At 42.7% G+C, this 21,331-nt stretch overlaps 2 protein-coding genes across 2 annotated transcripts in view; one reads left to right on the top strand and one right to left on the bottom strand.

Annotated features, from left to right (window-relative positions):
- Positions 1 to 6,548, top strand: part of pigk (phosphatidylinositol glycan anchor biosynthesis, class K) — a 31,645-nt gene extending 25,097 nt beyond the window's left edge. Inside the window, exon 11 of the mRNA XM_048262730.1 lies at positions 5,417 to 6,548. Within this exon, the coding sequence (XP_048118687.1) occupies positions 5,417 to 5,533 (117 nt within the window). The 3' untranslated portion in view covers positions 5,534 to 6,548. The remainder of the gene's footprint in view (positions 1 to 5,416) is intronic.
- A 12,158-nt stretch (positions 6,549 to 18,706) lies between these two features.
- st6galnac5a (ST6 (alpha-N-acetyl-neuraminyl-2,3-beta-galactosyl-1,3)-N-acetylgalactosaminide alpha-2,6-sialyltransferase 5a) overlaps positions 18,707 to 21,331 on the bottom strand; it is a 23,419-nt gene continuing 20,794 nt past the window's right edge. The window contains exons 4-5 of the mRNA XM_048264091.1: positions 20,822 to 20,929; positions 18,707 to 19,453 (exon numbers count right to left, since the gene is read on the bottom strand). Of these exons, the coding sequence (XP_048120048.1) occupies positions 19,189 to 19,453; positions 20,822 to 20,929 (373 nt within the window). The 3' untranslated portion in view covers positions 18,707 to 19,188. The remainder of the gene's footprint in view (positions 19,454 to 20,821; positions 20,930 to 21,331) is intronic.

Raw genomic sequence — 21,331 nt, forward strand, 5'->3', positions numbered from 1 at the left:
ATTGAAATTAGATAGGAAAATGCTTTTGTTAGGTTTTGTATATGCCAATATGAGCAACGTGTTTTTGTAAGAAAAAATATTTATTTCTTTATGAGATTTTCTCAAAATAATATTTATTTTCTCAAAATAAATTTGCTTTCCTTCAAGGTTGGATTTTTCCTATTTTTTTACAATACATCACCAACAGATTATTTTTTATATTATTTTTTGTCAACTTTAGCAGAGGTGCCAATAATTCTGGAGAGTACTGTATGTGCTAGTGACCTGTCACTCAGTTTCCCTAGCATGTGACCTAACCTATCCTAACGCTGACTGACCCAGATGCTCTTCTGTTTCATGGTATGTGTTTGCGAGCCCTCCACCCTCCAGGTTCCCGTTCCCTGCCTGTCCCTCACCGGGTCAGTAGTTGGTTTATCGCTTATGTTCGCCAGGGTCTGCAGAGACGTGTAGAAGTAGCATCACCAGAGAGATAAAAAAAATGTTTTGAAGACATCACACAGAACGTTTTTAGAGTTGCCTTCATTAGCTCATGAAAAAAAATGGAGGAAGAAATGACTTCCGTTTGATATTCATAAGCAAAGGTGCGAGTCGTGGTATCATAAAAGGGAATGCGAAACTAGGCTGAATAATCATGTGGTTGCCACAGATGAGCCAAAAGGTAGCACAAGGGATGATTGGACCCCTGATGCAATGGCTCTGTAATTTCAGTCATAATCTAACAGTCCTCTCTATGAATGGTGATGTCCATCTCTTTTCACGTTCTAAGCGTCCATCACAGTCTTTTGTGTCATTTATTTGAATTTTAATGGGATTTCCTCTGACCAGAGCGTAAGACCTTGTAGTTAGTAAGAGCTGTATTATGTGCTGATGCTCTGAATAGTCTTCTGATGTACAGTAATGCTTCCATCTACTCTATCTACTGCAGCTATTCGTGTGATTTAGCAGTTGGATTGAGATGCCTCATACTGTAAGTAAGGGATAATGTATAGAACGCCGGTCATTACTGGGAAAATAAGTCCGCTGCGCGTCGGGGTCCGGTTCGCCCTGTCGGGACTTATTTTCCCAGTAATGACCGGCGTTCTATACATTATCCCTTACATATTTTACCGTAGAACTTTGGGAAATCCCATTCAAGCCAATGGAGCGTTCTACTTGTCTTGTGAAGAGCCGTGTAATAAGTGCAATTAAATAGTGCTTGAGAATTAATAATGGCAACATTTAAAAACTGTATCCTCTTAAAAAGAAATCACAAAATAAAACAGAGGAGGAAAAACACTGTATAACTTACGTTATATCGGTTCAACTGCTAAAATGAAATGCTAGAATTGCCAAGTTGTAAGTTTTGTGCTTTGAAAGAATAGATATTTATGTAAATTAAGGAAATCGCTGTGTTCCAAGTTGCTTTGGAGGCACTCTGTAAGCGTGTAAATCAATGTGAACGCATCAGGCCCATTTGTGAACAGCCATTGCCGCGTCTCACGCTGCATCTCTCCACCCTTGGAGCGTTTTGGGCTCCAGTCATCCAGCCTCTGTTCTTTCTCTCCATACAATGGCTCCCTCGCTGAGCTGCTCACACTGCTTTGAATGTCTTTGAATAGGTCTGAGCAAACCTCTTGACATTTTATGACACACAACGGTTCATCACACACATCACACACACACCATACAATGGCACACACACACACACACACACACAAGCACACAATGTCATACATACACACTAGGCTCGGAGCAAACCTCTCTTTCACTTGCGCACACACACACACACACACACACACACACACACACACACACACACACACACACACACACACACACACACACACACACACACACACACACACACACACACATACATACATACACACATACAGTACATACATATACACACACAGACACACACACACACACACACACACACACACACACACACACACATATACACACACACACACACACACACACACACACACACACACACACACACAGACACATACATACATACATACACATATACAGTACATACATATACACACACAGATACAGACACACACACACACACACACACACACACACACACACACACACACACACACACACACACCTCTACGGCTGTCTCTTGTCTGTGGCAGCAGCCCGCCAGGTGCTCTCCATCTCAGCTGTCCCAGCTCCACTTTTCTATGGAACAGCCCGGAATCCAACCTGTCCCTTTCCATCTCTCCGAGCGAGTGTGTTGAGAAAGGTCCCGGATTCCCAGGATGGTGGTGAGCAGGCACTTCTGTTCCTTGTGGCGGCTCTTCGGGTCCTGATGGTGGACTGGCGGGGCTGACATAGTCCTTATCTGGCCTGATGGTGATGGGGTGCTTTGTTTGTTACACGGGCAGAACGACAGCCTGTTGTTTTTACCATGTGGCCATAGGAAATCAGGAGAGAAGGTAGAAAATGGATAGTTGCCACTCGTGTCATGTCTGGTACGAATTTTAATTGCTTGACATTGTCAATTTTCTGTGTGTGTGTGTGTGTGTGTTCACTACTTGAATATGCACTCACGCACGTTCACACCCACACACGCATGTTAGTAGGATGGAATTATAGGTCCACACTAAAGAGCGCTGTCTGATTGAGTAATTATCCGAGATGCAGCTTGTGCAGGCCTACACAGGGTCTATATCGATCAGCTGGTTGTCATGGAGTTACGCAACCCCAGGTTTGATTGGGTTGGGGGTCCTGGAGTGCAGGTGCGCGCTGAGCGGGCCTGAAATGGAGGGCAGTGGGGGTTCCATCCTTACAGACCACAGGCCTCTGGTCCTCATTTGCTCACATCCAGTGAGAGGCTGAGGTGTGTGGGGAATGAGGCTGCCAATTGGAGTAGCTGCTCTGCGTGTGCATGTGCGTGTGCGTGTGTGTGTGTGTGTGTGTGTGTGTGTGTGTGTGTGTGCTTGTGCATGCGCACCGTCTGTAGCCTACAATGAAAATTGGAGCATCTGCCACTCTGCATTATGTGCAGATATAACTGTGCTGTCATGCATTTGTGATTTGTTTTTGTGCGACCGCATTTAAGTATATGCCATGAACTATATATGAATGTGTGTGTGTGTGTGTGTGTGTGTGATGATAAAAAAAATTGAGTGTATGCTATTCTGTATTGTGTGCTGATCCATCTGCTTCTTGTTAGCACCATGATTGGTGTGTGAGAGCAGACTCTGAGCTCTGTGCTTTTCTGCTTCTCAGCATGTGTCTTCTATTGTGTGCTAGGCTATTGTAGTGTGAGTGTGTGTGTAGTTATTTTGATGAATGTGTGTCTTGAGCTTGTGAAGCTGCTCCCGTCGACCGTAGCCACTGCTCCCTGTCATGAGGCATCAGTCAGACCACTCCCCGCTGCCTGTGGTGCTCCTGATGGGCTACACTCAGTCACACACACACACACACACTCACACACACTCACACACACACACACACACACACTCACATACCCCTTCTTGCTCACATGAAGAGAAGGTCAACATGCTTTCTCACCCCTCACACTAGTCATCATCTGGTCTCCCAGCGAGCGAGTGAGTAAGCGAGTGAGTGAGTGAGTGAGTGAGCGAGTGAGCGAGTGAGGAGTGTGTGACAGCCTGCGGACACACACACACACACACACACACACCTCAAGGCCAAGGGCCAGATGTACTAAGAAATTTCCACACGTGTCAGATGTTATGTACACCTTAAAACGTAGCATTGTGTTTTGCCTGCCACATGCATTTGCAATGCAATGCAATGGGAAGATCGAGGGGAAAGTGCAAAAACACAAGAGGAGTGTTAATAGCCATTGATTAGGTAACCCAGCATATGGATGAAAACAGCACATGTCTGTTTTGCAGTGAACATTTTCTACCTTATAAAAGCAGGTGTAATCCAAATTGCGGTTAAATGCATCAACTTCAAGAGACCAAAGAATCAGTATTCAGAGCACCAGTAAGGCTTCTTTGTACTGTCAAAAGCAACCTTAACTTTTATTTGGCTTTCTATTGTCTTACTTTGACGTCATTCACTTTCCTACTTGCTAGACTATTAAATCTGTCATAGCCTACGTGCTCTGATAGAGTATTTTTTTCAAAGTGGAGTGGAACTACAGCTCTGCATTATCTCTCTGCTTGTTGACATCTTTTTATCATGTACTGTATTACTTCATGACCGCTAAACTTTTGGTTCCTTTTAATGTTGTCATTGGTTGACTCCATTCAACTGCGCTTGTGATTGAATTATACCGGTCATGGCACCGTAGCCATTGGCGGGCAGTGATGAGTGCTGTTATCTTGATGAAGTGAAAATGTCAGTCAATTCCATGCGAAAAACTTGGTATTTGTGCCGTCTTGTACATCAGCCCCTCAGTTTCATTGGCCCTAGCAGATAGTGTGTGTATGTATGTGTGTGTGCGTGTACAGTCAGGGTTCTCGGTGGTGGAGAAACACCTTAGCGGAACAAGTCCATGTCTCTCTAGTCTCAAACAGACTCACTTATTTTCGTGTTGATTTCTCTCCACTCTACCTCTCCTCTGGTAATCTCTTCTCACATCTTCTCTTCCCTGCTCTCTCTGCTCTCTCTCAACCTCTTTGTCATGTCATGTCTAGAGGGGGATACTGTTGTGTGTGTGTGTGTGTGTGTGGGGGGGGGAGGCTCTCTTCTGGCTGATACTCACTGGCCTCACCTCATGGGGAAATCAGTGCTTTGTGTGCGCGTGCGTGCGTTGCATGATGAGGATGGCGGGGCCGTCTGTACTACAGCGCTCCAGCATGTCCACCTCCTGGCTTTATCTGCGTCTCCCATGCCGGCCAGCATGCCGGTGTCCTCCCTTATCTGCTCTCCCCTCTTACATCTCACCACGGCTAATCACACTCTTCCTTTTTTTGTCTTGTTTCTTCCATCCTTCCTGTTTTCTTGCTCTCTCTACTGCCTCCTTCCCTCCCTCTCTCTCTCTCTCTCTCTCCCATGTGCACTGCTTCCTTTCTCTGGTAATGTAATTGGAAAAGTTATGAGGACTTTCCTTTTAGAGGTGAACTCTTTCTGCTTTCAGTGGAATATTCGGGCTGCATTAGAATGTAAATGCTCTCCTGCCACTGCTTGTTTAATGCACAGGAGAATTTAAAAGTATAATGATGATACACAGGACCATGAGGAGGACTCAGGAGCTGGATGCACACATGCCTATGTATGTGTGTGTGCAAAATATGTATGTGTTTGTGTAGGAGAGCGAGAGTGTTTAGGTGTCTGTCTGTCTGTCTGTGTGTGTGTGTGTGTGTGTGTGCATGTGCATGTGCATGTGTGTGCATGCTAAGGACAGTCCGTGTGAGCTCTGTATGCCGTCTTGTCCTGGCGTTGGCACCACAGACCCTGAATGCTAATCAGCTGTGTCCCCCCCCCCCCCCCCCAGAAACCCAAGCAGAAGGACTGGCACCCGCCCGACGGCTTCATCCTGGGCCTCTGGACCCTCATCCTGCTCGTTTTCTTCAAGACCTACGGCATCAAACACCTCAAGCACATCTTCTGAGAGAGAGAGAGAGAGAAGAAACTGTGTGAAGAACGAGTGGCATGGGCTGGAGAACTGTGTGGAGAACTTCTCTTCACCCTTGCTGCTTCTGTGTCCAGTGGCGAGCACAAAGAGTCAGGTCTCTCAAGGAAATACTTGAATACCTTTTGGGAACTGTTCAAATTTGTTTTTACTCTTTCGACTACATCTCTGACTGTTGTTCCAAGTCCCACTAAACTGTAGTTATCTTAATACCTGTGTGTCAGCTGACAAACTGACTTTGCCCTCTGCAGCAGTGTCCTTTCATGCATAACTGTAGTAGTGAACTGCAAGGAGCGTACCCTTTTGCTGTGGGATTTTAAATGCATTTAGAGCGCTGAGGAAATGAATCACTGGCCGGCGGCATCAAAGAACACTCTTTTCTGTACGTTTTCTCTCCCATTTTCAGACCATACCGGTAGTGCGGCCACTGACCCTTTTGAATATTATTCTTGCCATATAGAAATGTCATAGCTCCTGAGGAAGATCCGGGAATGGGGTTGAGTCCTGCTCTGGAATACTGTACTACTGCAGTCTACAGAGACTTTTGCACTGTATGTCAAAAAAATGTACTTCTGTTCAACGTTTAAGATATGTATTATGTAGTTCAGACAGTCTGTAATGGCTTGGGGAATGTAACTGTTCCTACACCAGATGGATGCATTTGAGCTCTGAATTTGAGACTTTTATTAAATTAAGGAATGAAACTGATATGCTTGAGCCATTTTTTGTCAACCGACACTGTTTTTTGTTTATCTCTAAAGAGCTGCAGTTGAATGTCTTGGGTGTGTGTGAAAGTTTTTGTAGTGCTGTGTCAGCTTCTTGGCTGTTGCAAACAGTTTCAGACCAATGTGTGAATCTTGTACTGCATGTTTTTCTTTTTTTCTGTCCTTGCTCTTGCTGAAGGTGATGTTTTATTATTTCTCTGTTGAGTGACATTCTGACGTGTCACTTCAAATAAAAATGAAAAAAAAAAATAAAAGTCACTTGGAGAGCTCCTTTGAGTTGTGTGGGCTTCATAATAAAAGGAACTAGATGTACCGCATAGCGGTACAAAATATGACTGCCGCTCAGTCCTGTACATCCTCTCTGCAAAAATAAATCACGCTGGTCAATTTGTTTCCATCTCCTACTCTTGCAACTTTTATGTATGCTTGTTTGTGCATGCCTGTGTGCATACAAGCATACTTGCATGCGTGCGTATGAGTGTGTGTGGGAAATGACTGCAAGTCGGATTCGAACCTTGTGGGCACTTGGACCCATACAGTTAAGAACAAAATTATTCATACCCAAATGAATAATGCAAATATTGATGTAATGTTGATTTTCTCTTGACCAATATGTTTGTTCTGACTGAAAATGACACTGCCACATACCAAAAAGTTGTAAGACAATGTGGTAGAAACATGGAATCAAAAAAACCATCGTTTTAATCTTTTTTAACATTTTTATGAAAAATGGCATGTCCAAAATTATTCATATCCTTTTTAAATAATCAATGGAAACATCTTCATTTACCATCAACGCTTTGAGATTCTGGAGGAAAAGATCAGGCCGTGTGCCAAGAGACGTGCCAAGAACATGAAGAGGCTTGGTAGATATTATAAGAACCATTTTGAGAGTTGTGAATGCAAATAAAGATGTTTCCATTGATTAGGCTATTTAAAAAGGATTAATAGACCAAGAAAAGTTGGTCATTTTTCTTATGCAATAAACTGAAGTAATTTAGCTAGAATGGAACATTTCAGACTATGTACATTCTTCTGCAAATTCAGTTGTTAGGTATTCAAGGCAACTATTGTCAGGTAGGTGCACTTTGTTGAAGGTCAATTTTCACTACAATACAATACAATACAACACTACACTACAATAGAGGAACTATTCAGGCATGTTATCTATTTGATCAATGATCAAATGTTTTGAAAAAGATGTGATGGTGGGGAAACAACATTTCTGACCAGTGGTCAATATGTAGCTCAGTGTGTAAACGTTTGCAGAGTTTGATTTCAGTCCTGAAGTATGTCAACAATACACGGGTTTCCCGTTTACCAACAAAACTAGATGCGCGCGCAGCTGTGGGGCAGAAGACGCTTGGTGGCCGTCCACAACGGGCATTAGGGATATTGAACATATTTAACATTCTCTAACCATCGTGATTTCGAATTGGTGCAGTTTTCAGCACAAAAACTCATTTTATTCTTGTGCTCTATTGCATTAGCCTGACGAGCCAGACCCACATTAAAATGTAGGGTCTGGGCACTCACTGTTCGCAGTCCTCAGTCCGAGGGGCGGGATAATCGGTTGTCTTTCAAATTCCCTCTGCACGCAATAGGACAGTGCTAGTCCCATGCATTTCCCACCAGCGGAGCTAGTTGGCTAGTTCAAACTTTTGCCAACTTAATAAAAGCTTAACTCGTATCACACTCTTTGCCAACAGCAACATTATCTTATTTGTTTTCAAGTAGCAGGGAATTCAAGCCAAACCGTTGCAACTCTGCCATCAATCATTGTGTTAAGCCCGCCTAACGACTCTATACACGATTTGATTGGCCTGATAGAAGTTTACTTTTTCGAGCTCACAAGCCAACGGAGAGTTGCTAGACTAGCTGCCGCTAGGGTGCGTCTAGAGTTCTATGCTACTTTTGCATTGCTCTATGCTGTTCTAAGGTGCTTTCTGCCTCTTGGTTGCGCACGCATGTTTTCGTGACGTTGCATAGAAATCCATGTATTTAACCTGACTGAATGACTGGTGGAAAGAGCTAACTGAGATGGTTGCCATCTTCTGTCAACATATCTTTTGTGTCAGCTCTGGCTTTGAATGACACAGACTAACAGGAAAGTGCAGGACCAAAATAAAAAAAATCCTCATAGATGATCGAATGCTGGCTGCTGGCACAGTGTTTTTTTTAAGCTCAATGGAGAAAAATGGCATCAGTCATTAGTGTTAGAATACAGAGATGGGAAGTAACGAAGTACAAATACTTCGTTACTGTAGCCTACTTAAGTAGATTTTTCAGATATTTTTACTTTACTTTAGCCTACTATTTATTTTTGAGGCGACTTTTTACTTTTACTCCTTACATTTTAACACGAATATCGGTACTTTCTACTCCTTACATTTTACAAAACTGGCTCGTTAGTTTAGTTTTAAATAATTTAAGCCTACCGTTATTATTTTTCGCGTCATCAATAGCGGATCGGAATATAGGCTAGGCCTATGTTACTTGGCGCACCACTACAAGATGACTCGATTTGGGCGGCATTCATTCGCGGCAAATCATTGCAGCTTGATGGCAGTAACGTTAAAGTTAGCACATAGTAGTATGTCTCAATTAAATTTAGTCAATAGCCTAATGCCCTCCTCATCTCCTCGCCTTTGGTGCTTTCCTAACTTCTAGCTGCAGTGTAGCCTAGGCTATATCCTTAGCAATAAGTAGGCTAGCCTTGGGTCTTAACTTTTAAATGCATCAATCAGGTGCACTTTCAACCCGACAAACACGGGACGTCCCCCGGACCTTATGCCGACATTTACGACGTCCCCGATTGGTCTCGAACGTCATGTTCTCTAGTGGACATTACGGTGACCTTATTGATGTCCGGAGCAAGTTATCGTTTGGTTATTGCGTGACGTCCGGTGCAGGACTTTCTAGGGACGTCACCGTCAGGTCCCTCGAATGACATTTGCATTTGGTCATTTCAAATACCTCCTAAGGACCCGACAATAACGTTTTACCGGGGACATGGGGGGGACGTTTGTTTATTCACACATGGCAGCGAGAGCGCTCTGGCTACCGCCTGCAGGACGGAGACATCACATCAATGCACGACTTCACGTTACACGTCTGGGATGACTAAAGTATCTATCTATCTAGTCTAGCAGTAGCTGCATTAGCCTACCGTAGTCTAAGGCAACATATCATACAGTTTATGAAGTTGTGCGTCTATGAGCAAAGTAGAACCATGTATGCAAAGTGTGGTGGAAGATGGGAATATAAATTGATTGATGTTATATTTCATGTACAGGGTATATATGCTTTTATAATATATAGTTCTGGCTGTTCTATGACTTTAGTGAACCATAACCCATGCATAGGCATGCATTATATATTTGTGTGCATCAAATACATGTTGGCATCTATCATAAAGGGGGAGCTAATTAAACTTAATATTGAACTATATTTATTAGTATATCAGAAATAATTACAGTACTATAACATTATTCATCATCATCCATCATCCTCCAGTCCTCTGAAAGGAAGTTGTGCAGATTGTCACATTGTTCATTTTGACATTCCACAGGCAGCAGTGAAGTGTAATCCATATCTACATTAACAGAAGAGTGTCTTGCAGAAATGCACACAGTTACAGCGGATAACTTTCAAAAGCTGTGAAGCTTACTAGCAGATTCAGTTGGAGGGAGACGTTCTGCAGTCACAAATAATGACGCAAGGACAACCTTCCTACTCAGGGTGTTGTGCCGTAATGTTGTAAGAGAGTCGGTGGACTTCCCACCAAAAAGTACAGCCATCACTTGGTATCTTAATTCACCAATCACCTCTGTTGTCTGATTGGGAGTAGTGAAGGCACAGTGAACACATGACTGAAGGAAAAAATCTCCTCTTCTGGAATGCTGTCTTTTGCTTACACCAAAGATCCTAGAGATTAAAGTTGACGTGATATTTCAACTTTACTCTCAAAATGTTGTGTTTAATGTTGACATCTCGACTTTAAACGACATGTTGGGTTTGGCTTCTCATCATGGCAAAAATATTTGTCTTCTTAATGTGTGGCCCTAATAGTCTGTTGTATGTATGTGACTGAACTGACAGAAAGTCGTGAGAAAAAAGTAGAATGAAATGATGTCTATCGTCCTCTATGCTTTAAGTAGTCTGAATTGGCAGCATGGTTGGAAAGTTGTGGAAAAGGAGGGACTAATTACAATTCAATAGATTATAATTAATTCATGACCTCTTGTTACGCCATAACCATCTTTTTAGAGTGGCATGATTTAATGAAGGATTGTGTGATATGATGATGGTCAGTGACCTCTAAATCTGATTAAACACAAAAAACACTTTCCTAGGCTGAATAATGCTTCAGATATAGCCAAAAATTAGCTTCTGGTGGCCATCTTGAAAATGACCCCTTTACTGGGGTCAGATTTTACTAGATTTTTAATATGTTATTAAGTACATCTAAAGGTATCATAATCAGTTGAAAAACCTTTTGTATCAATTTTTTTGAGGTTAGGTGTTTTTTTTTTCATATATTGACCCGCCTACTAGCCCGCTTGCTTGCGAGACTCAGGCTGCGCAGTCGGCACCCGCTTCCTTATTTGGGTTTTGGGTTGCCAGGTTTTAGTCTATGACAAAACGGTTGGAATTGAAAGTAAGTGATCGTGTATGTGTAGGGTGTAGTTTATACACAATTTGACAACCTGAGAGATGTCAGACTAACAGAAAAAAATGAATGGATCAATAATTTTAAAATTAAGTTTGATGGCCATGCAAATTACGGGAGTTTTCCGGGAGAAAAAACAAAACGGGAGGGTGCTGGGAGATGAGCTTGAAATACGGGAGTGTTGACAGGTATGATTTAACTGCTTATGTAACTATCTCTTCTGGAATCAAACATCAAACAGAATCAATCACCCTGAGGAATTACCACAAGAAACATACTGCTTCTCTCCAACATCCTGCTTTAATTGCCATATGGGGTGTGAATTCTGTGAGAGCTGTGAGCAGTGTTTTCTCCTCCATATCTTCTGATCCTTTCTATACTAAGGAGCCCCCCCCTGGGGTCTGCAGAGAGAAAAAGGCAAGCATAATTCTGTGCTCTCAGTGCAAAAACCACAGGCTAGTCTCAGAATGGTAACCCAAGAACACACTTTGAACTAACTAGATTTTATTGCCTATAGTCTCCACCACATGTCATCCGTCAGCTACTGTAGATGACATGGTCACAGCATCCATGTGTCTTCCTCATCTTCACACCAGCTGTATCTCAGAACCTGGGCTTGTGTCCATATACTGTATGACAGATCCCTCATCTGAGCTATATTCTAACAGAGATGGCAAAAGTACTCACTTTCCATACTCAAGTAGAAGTACTCTGGTAAAAGTAGAAGTACTGGTTTAACTTCATTACTCAAGTAAAAGTAACAAAGTACAGGCTTGGAAATTTACTTAAAGTGGCTTGGAAATTTACTTAAAGTATAAAATTAAAAGTAGTCTTGTGAATGACAACCATTTTTTTATGCAACAGAACCTGGACCACACAAATGTTACGTGCAAGAGTGCCAGTCTCTCTTTTTAAATCTTCCCATAACCTGTTTGGCCATTTATTGGCTTTCTCCTCCTCATTGCACTGCCTACTTCAGAGGGCAGTGTGTTCTTTTGGCCTACCATCAAATGCTGGACATCTTTAGAAAGCTAAGATCCTGTAGTTTCTTAGGAAGCACTGTCACAGAGTTACAGAGCCTAGATTATTGTTTTTTTTCTTTCTGCGAGATAACAAGCATCTCTGAACTGACTACATTTCAGTCCTCTAGGTCACTTGATATGATTTTAGAAACACAATTGAGCCCTAGCACCAGGTCTTGTGAAACTGTGTGCAAAAGTAGATCAATATAAAATGAAAAATCTGTATTTTAGACCATTATTTGCCAAGGTATGCTCATGCGTTTTGTAATACCTTATGGAAACTCCTCATAGGACTTTTGGTTACCCAAAATGCATACTGACAATAAAAGTCTGTATTTCTGAGGTTTCTTGTAGACTATTTGGATTGTGTGTCAGGTTCTGATATAGAATGACTACACAAAATGGAAAAAATACACAAAAGGCTCTATTTTTGCATTTTCTTTGTTGGCTTATATGCATGTATAAGATGGACTATACATCTGCACAACTAATATTGGGTAAACTATGAATTCTGTGATCACAGTAAGGTATCAGATTTTTAGAAAAGGCATTCAGAACATGTTTGATGATGGTGTGGTTATTGTCAAATGTTTATAACAATACAAGTGGCATTAAGTGGTTCATAGAGTGTTGATATTGTTATTGTGGATAATACAGTGTGATTTTTAAATGCTAACAGTTGTAATTGGTGAATAAACTCTTTTGAGCGGTGGATAAACTCTAATAAGAGGTGGAGAAACTATTTCTGAAATTTCAGTGGTTGGTAAACTGCGTTTAGTCTGCTTGTGTTTAGCGGCCTCCATAGCATCCCTGTTTAAAATATACAAACATTTCTTAAATTCTTACAAAACACCCACCCACTTTTTAAATGTGTTAGTTTGGACCCCGACCCCCACCACACTTTTGCCGTGCGAAATACTAGTGCTGTTTTCAGCATCTGTTTAGTGCTTCATTGTCATTTTCATTGGATTCTCCCATTTGCGCGTAAATCGCTCATAAACTTTTTTTTTTACACGCATTCTCCCATTCCGCTTCTGTCACACACACAGTGACAAGCGCCAAATCCCCCGCAGTGTTGAAGAGATCAGTCGTCCCCCTCACTTTTGATAAGGTAAAAAGCCAACGAGAAGGATTCAGTGAAGCATATCGTCATATTTTAGAACCTTCAAAATTAGAAAACTGATGCAACTGAGATGGAGGACAACTGCACGTAGAGTAGAACGTAGGCCTATTGTCCGAAGGAACTTACATTAAATAAGGAGATATTTGCTGAATGTCACAAAAAGTGTTGCAGAATTGCTTGGCATCGCTTATTCAATGGCTCTCTACCGAAACACCTGTAGTTTGCGGATGACGAACGAGAAAGAACTCGTTTGATACATCAGCCAGTAGGCTAGTAGACAAATAACTTTCAGAAATAATCTGTACTGCAAAAACGAATATTGGTGGGTATTAAAACTATCTAGCGGGTGTTTTAACAGCTGCAATATATAGAGGCATGGTCTTTATGTTCTGATTCGTAAATTATTTTCATAAAACTTCAAGTTGCCCTACTCTCCAAACTCTTCACAACACTGTAGCAAATTAACTGACAGTATGATAGTAGGCTATTTATTTTCTGTAGGCTACAATAAACACATTTAGTTTTTTAGCAGCGTATAGCGCAGTGGTCCCCAAACTACGGCCCGCCACCTCATTTTGGGTGGCCCCCCAAAACATGTCCGTGGTATATAGCATCTGCCCCGCATGGGAGTACGACATCGTCAAACTATAACCTAATTTCCCCCATTCATTCTCTATGGCGAGTCTTAACAATACGCATGTAATACTCTTTTTGTCCACTGGTGGTTGCTTTGGCGCTGTTTCGCGTTTGCCATCGAAAACGGAATGAAATGTAGGCCTACCTGCAAACAATGTAAGAGGCCTACATATTTGTTGACTGCATCAGTGCTCAGAGTATTCTAAAAGTTTATCAATTAATTGCTAATAACTAACTAACTTCTATTCAAGTCATATTTCTGGGACTTTCTGGGATAATTATTTCTATTTTTATTCACTCGTTGTGAATGTTCATACAAATTCACACAAATGTTCATACAAATTCACAATTCACAAAATTCATCAGGTGAGTGAAAGTGGTCATTTCAGATGTTTTTGCCAGCACTTCATACAACTCTCATAGTTTGAGAACTTTAAATTATTTGTAGGATATTGCTTGTTTACAACTTTGTATGCAAAGACACTAGTTCACACATTTTGAATATTTCATTTGAGCTACATTTTACACTGATATGGCATGATGGCAATATAAACACAGCTAACAATGGTATTAAATTGCAGTAGCCTATGATTAAATGTAATGGAATATTCGACTAAGGTAGACTGCTGCTGACTGCTACTAAGCCATTTAAGGTTACTGATATACTCCGAGTCTCTGGCCCTCTTTTAGAGCCAGGCATAGTGAGCTGGCCCTCGAAAGAAAAAGTTTGGGGACCACTGGTGTAGCGCAATGTGTAGGCTATTTGGTTAACAACTAACACTGTTAGCCAATTCACTAACTTAAGACTTCAGTGCCATCATATACAACGTTTTTTTACACAACAAATACAGAAAGGATGGAGGCAGCAAAAGTAGTCATTTCAGATGAGGCAAGAAAAAGGGGAATTGTCAAAACGTAGGCTAGTCCTACACTGCAGCTGATCATCATACCAAGCACACTCCAAGCACCACGGTAAACTAAAACTAAAATGTTACAAAGGTGGCAAAATTAATATAGGTTATTATTAGCCATGACATTACTAGGCTATGAATCGTTCGTTCATTTTTTTTTTTTTGGGGGGGTTACCAACTTATTCAAAATCACCCCCCCCCTCTGGTTTTTACACAAATCGCACCCTGCCTATAGGTTTACGCTAGGCTAGGTAAAACTCCCCATTACCACATCACGTCACTAACCACAGCTAAGACTGCACAATCTCTATTCACTCTTTTGGTTATCTGAAGCCAGTTTGTCTACTTAGATACTGTAAATCCTCAAATTATGCCGGGGTCTTAAGACAAAGTACAGGCCTTTAGGGGCAGGATTATATTCGAGACAGCCCTTTATTTCTTATGCGAGTTTTATTTTGAGACATGCGTTTCTTGGAGCGGCATACTGGTAGGCCTTCAAAAGCATGACATTTTCGGTTTAGTTTGATATTTAATTTACTGTTGGACTGTTTGGTTGTATTGTTAAATGTTGGGACTGATGGGCACTGAAATCTGGGGAGGTACTTGATGATCACTATTACGTTCCATGTAGTTGAAAGAGTGTCGGGATTTCAAACAAACCATCCGCTTTCATGCGTTCATTGAACGTCCGCGGTGCTGTTATGGAAACCTTATTGAATAGCCAAGTAGCCTATATATTGAGTTATTTTTAAATTCTGCATGATTTACTTTTTATTTATTTTGTATGCTGGCTTTATTCAGGAAATTGCATCTAGTCCAAAAAAAAATTGCATCTAGTCCCCCTGAAAATGTCCCACCCACTTTCAGAATGCCTCCAACGCCCATAGTCCTAGTAGTAGGCTAGATCCCTTTGATACCAATGTTAATTAAACTCTGGGACCCTGGTCCCAGGGATGGATTACTGCACGGGCCTTCCGGGCCCAGGCCCAGGGGCCCAAGGTGTCAGGGGGCCCTGAAGCTCAAGCCTTTGCATGGAATCATTGCCTCAATATCAACACATCAGGATGTAGGCTATGAATCTGATTGAATTTAGTATTGCCCATCCCCAAAATGCACCAGAATACAGGAAATCACATTAAACAAATGTAAAAAATTCTGGGGGACTACCCCCAAACCCCCCTTCCACATATGCGACAATTAGTGGGGAGCCCTTAATACATCTGGGCCCAGGGGCCCGAAAGTTCATAATCCAGCCATGCCTGGACCCTACACCTGAGAACCACTGATGTAGGTTTTTTTTACTGTACGGTATAATGCTGAATGAGCCAAACAAAAATTTCCGCAGCAAAATTTTGGTTGGCCCCACCAAATCTCACTCCAAGGTTTTTTGAAAAGTTGGTAGCCCTGTGTTTCATGTTTTTGTAATGTTTTTATACAGTGATGCAGGTCTACTGCAGTGAATAGGCTAAATAAAACTGATCATTTTTATAGCCTACTACTGTATAGTTAACTTTGGCCTTGGTGCCCTGACATGTGGCCTTTGTGCCCCCCACCAAATATGCCCAACTGAAGGCCAAGTGGCCTTGCCCCCAGAGTGAAATTCCAAGTCTGCGTTGAACCCTATATTGACCCGCCTATAGTTGAATAGCCTACTCCAGAACTAGCTGTTGTCAAATTATTGGGAATTTAAGTGATTAACACATCACATAAACTGTTATTGAGTGTTGTTGATACAGAATTGGTAACTTGTGTCCTCGGAACCGAATCTGACAGCAAGCAGCTTTGGAGTTTTGGAAGTAGGCTGCAGGCAGGCAGGCTGGTGGATACATTCTGGCATGCATAGGCTTTCGGTAAATTAAAAGCAACGACCGAAATGCAGTGTTGAGACACGCGTATGAAACATGTTAAATATGCAAACACTGATCCGGTACAAACACTGACTGCACCCCCAAGAAAAAAAAAAAATCTCCCGTTTTTGGAAAGCTAAATGTTGACAGGTATGAGTTAAATGATGTAGGCAGTGGTTTCTAATGTTTGATTCCAGAAGAGATAGTTACATAAGCAGTTAAATGCTGTAGGCAGTGGTTTGCCGGCATATTAAGTGTTGACTATTGAATGCAGCCACACACCTCGACTGTAAGTAGTCTTTGGGAAAAAGTGCCTTAGTGGCGCTGAGACAGGCCAGTGGTCATTAAATATAAATAGCCAGATCCAACCCTATTTTAGTAGTATGACCACTGCCCTGTCTCTTACATAATGCAGAGCAGAGGGTGCTGCTCTGTCACGCAGGTGACGACTTCTAACAAGGCATGGGACCGCAAGGCTGGGGCACTCCACTTCCTCGCATTAGAAATCTCCCATGAAATGAGAAATCTCTTATTCATCACACTCATTTAATCTCCACACCGACCACTATTTGTCCACACTGAATAAAAAAAGCTTTTAAAATCTGATATCGACAGTAGGCTACAGACAGACAGACAGCAAGTCTACTGAGGTCTCAATAAAAACAAATGCATATGAAGGAGCTCACAGGAAAACTGTGGATCAGCTCGGTCCTTAGAGAAGATGGCTATTATCTCATAAGGAACCTCGCAGGAGTTACGACGAAAGCAGATCAACATGAAATATACCCCCGTTTCCAGGCATTTAAGTCCCTCACCAAATATATTTAACCTTGCATTGCTCAGTAATAGGCACATTAAGGGGATCGATTGAGACCCAGGGGATCTATTAGGGTAATGATGTAATTTTTAAAAGCAACATTTTAAGGTTATTCCACTAGAGTAAACCATCGTATAGTCTGCAGATCACAGGCTACACATCTAAGCGAAGACAAAATGTGTTGATCCTGCGCATTGCTGTTCCAACCCTGCTGTCTGCTGCAAACCCACAGCCAGATGAATGCCTGTTGATCCTAATCTCCTTGCCCGTCTTCAGAGACATGCTCCAGCATTCGTGTGACAATTTCCTATCTCCTCCAATAACTCGCCCCATTAGCTGGTGACAGGTGCCAGCCTGAGCACGCGGCGCGGGCTAGGCCGGGCTGGCAGGAGTCGGTAAACGTGGCTCCGTCGTCTGAGAGGTTGACACACACCTGCCTTTCATTTAACCTGAGGCCACTGCATTAATCCCGAAAATGTGTTTGACATTCCTGACACGCGCGTGCACAAGCATGACTGACAGGAGGAATGAGGCCATCGTGTATGATGAACACCGCCTCTGCAGGCGAGGAATCGCTGCTTATTGGAAACACGGAAAGGTCCTCCCTATAAAGGATTGTCAGAGACTAAGAGGAGATTGTGACATTTAACAGTGCTGTGAAACTCAGTGGTGTGTTGTTCATGCTTAAACAATACTTTAAGTACTGAGAAGAGACAAGAAAACACTGAATTTATTTTTTTATTCCAACAGAACAAGCATGGTGTGTAGGCTATTTCACCTAACACCTAACACCTTTCAGCTGCATTTGGGAATGTGTTAAATAAGTTAAATCTCTTTAGTTGGAGTGTTTGCACTTTGGTCTGTGGCCTGTGGTGAGGACACAGGCTTAGTGTCCGTTCACTGCCACATTTATCTATTAATATTCACAGTACTACAATGAACAGAAAAACAGAAATGCAAGCAATACTGAAAATACTGGCAAAGCAAACAGAAAGTTAATGTTCTTGGTTCTTATGAATATCCCATTGTGGTCAAGATAATTGAGCAGTATCTTTATGGAACAGGTCTCCATATCATCCTCAAATGTAATGACTCACATGTTTGGGGATGATGCTGACTGGAAGATACATCCTTCTTTATGAGAAACACAGAATATTTAAGGCTTTTCTTTGCTCTACATTAATCCCATACGGATATTCTCACATAATGCTGAACACGAAGACATTTGAGTGCAACATTTCCCGAACTTTGGAGTTAATGTCATGTCGTTTCAGGGGATTACTAGACAACCCAGAGTAAACATTTTGGGAATGTTGGCATTTATCCCCTGTGTTTATGCACTCTCTCCCCTAACTCATGTTGACAGAGGTGACTGTAGAGCATCTCGAGAACTCCCCGTGCTGTGAGGTGCAAAAGCTTTACTGACAAAAGAAAACATACAGAGGCGTGAACCCGAAGGCTGGACCATTCAGTGCTTCTGCCTCTACTTTTGTGCTTCAGTAGGGGTAACCTGTTCTATTCCTCATCACCTTTTGTGGCCAAAGCGCAAGCACACAGGTTGCACAATGAAGCCCACCTGTCCTCAAACGATAGGATGACACAAAGTCGAGTACAAAACTCAGTGCAGAGGTCACAGTACGGGCCACAGTGAGCATGTCCCAAGCGAAGATGGGAAGCTGGTATCTCCAAACCAGCCTGGACAACATTCGTCCAGTTTTAGGCATTCAAACTGAGACAAAGCGATAGCCAATGGGATTGCTGCAGACAGACACCAGATGACCAGTTCCCCCTGTGTCTGTCTGCAGTGCTGTCCATGAGGCTTGACCCCCACCCGCCCCACCCAGAGCCTGTCAGAAAAGGGGCCAAGAGACGCCCATCAGGTCACGTCTCCTGAACTCCTGATACGATGGTGGGAGTGGCCGGTGTGTCCAGGGCTGTCTGGTTTTGGGACAGGGGTGGTGGGCTCCAGTCGGGCTGATAGAAGTGGATGTCGAACGTCTGGGCCCACTTGGCGAAGACGCGCTTCTCGGTGATGAAGCGGTGGTGGCTGCCGCGGCGACCGCGCTCGTGGGAGATGTACATGGCACACTCGTCTGGACCCCGAGGCTCGTAGTAGTGGTAGGGCACAGAGGGATGCTCCGCCTCTCTACAGGGACAGAGAGAGAGGGGGACACGGATTACAATAAATGTGAATGTGTGTGTGTGTGTGTGTGTGTGTGTGTGTGTGTGTGTGTGTGTGTGTGTGTGTGTGTGTGTGTGTGTGTGTGTGTGTGTGTGTGTGTGTGTGTGTGTGTGTGTGTGTGTGTGTGTGTGTGTGTGACAGAGAGAGAGAGGGACACGGATTACAATAAATGTGAATGTGTGTGTGTGTGTGGTGTGTGTGTGTGTGTGTGTGTGTGTGTGACAGAGAGAGAGAGAGAGGGAAATGGATGATAATGAGAGGGGTTAGAGTGTGTGTGTGTGTGTGTGTGTGTCTGTGTGTGTGACAGAGAGGGAGGGAAATGGATTACAATGAGAGGGGTTAGAGTGAATGTGTGTGTGCGTGCGTGTGTGAAGACGAGGCGTGGCAATGAAGGGTTAGGTGAATGTTGTGTGTGTGTGTGTGGCACAGTGACAAAGAGAGAGAAAGGGCAGAGAGATTGTAGAGTGATGAGGATGCTGGGTTATTATGCCCAAGCATGGAGAAGATACTGACGGATGGCCTTGGGTGATGTGTTTAACCTGCATTGGTTCAGGGGATCAGTAGGACATTACAGCTGTTGTAGTGAGAAGCTAATAACCTATTAGGAGGGCACTGAGGCCAAATGGGAATAAAATGAACAATTTCACACTGGTGCCAGGGTAAGGCAGTTGCCAAGATATGTGCTAGGGGATGTAAGTGAAACATTTCACAGTGAATTGATAATGTCCAGAAAAAATAAAAGGGTAGACATTAACTCACTTTATTATTTCTTAATGGCAAAAAAATGTAAATGTTTGTGTTTCATCCAAACATCGAAACAAAGTCATATCACTGTCACTATTCAGTTCCGCAGATGCAGATGAGGCATGTCGCAATAAACATCTGGAGATAACAGACGAGGTAGAGACAAACCGTGGGTGAGAATGATTAGCTAAATGTCACACTGGAAATCTCTGAACTAATCCAATTTGAAGGCACAGCACAAACTAATCCCCTGATCCAAACTACAGGAGAAAAAAACAGCAATAACAAAGTTGTGGGCAAGTTTAGGACCGACAGCCATCCTTGTTTCCACTGGATTTCATCAGATTCCATTACCCAAATCAGCAAATTGTCCCCAGATGTCCATTACTGTAACACAGCCTGGAGGTCATGTCTGACCCTGTGAGATGTGTCATTATTAAAAAGGCACACACACACACACGCACGCACACAGAGTTGCTTTTAATAACATTCCTGTTAAAAAAAAGGGCCCCAGCACTGTCACACTGTGCACTGTGTGTATGCCACATCCTGTGTTAATGACTGCCTGTGTGACAGACTTGGGCTCACCTGCAGAAGTCTGGAGGCACCATTCCATAAACATTGATTCTGTCACACAGCTCCAGAGCTATAGTCATGGTGAACCAGCCGGTGCTCAGCCACGAGTTCGAAATCCGCCTTCAGGAGAGAGAGAGAGAGAGAAAGATAGAGAGAGAAAGATAGAGAGAAAAGAGAAAGGAAAAAAGAGAGGGAGATGAGTTGCCTCAGCTGACTGTTATCGACAGAAGGGATGAATGCCCTGCGACACTCCCAACAACATCCTATCCAATAACATCTCAGTCATAATGCCTCTCTAATGCAATGTGCTACCGTGGCATAGTGGCACACAAACAAACACCTTTTATGAACAGGGCCTCCAAATGTGATTGATGGACAGGAACTGATGGATCGTTAATTACTGCAGTCATTTCTCCATGTGGCGTTTGTCACATTAATAATATAATGCACCAGATGGCAACAGGCAGACTCATGGTACATTCTGGCATCGGTACAGTATATGCCCACATGAAAACCCAGAAC

This window comes from Alosa alosa, chromosome 1, assembly GCF_017589495.1.
Source record: "Alosa alosa isolate M-15738 ecotype Scorff River chromosome 1, AALO_Geno_1.1, whole genome shotgun sequence".
Lineage (NCBI taxonomy): Eukaryota > Metazoa > Chordata > Actinopteri > Clupeiformes > Clupeidae > Alosa > Alosa alosa.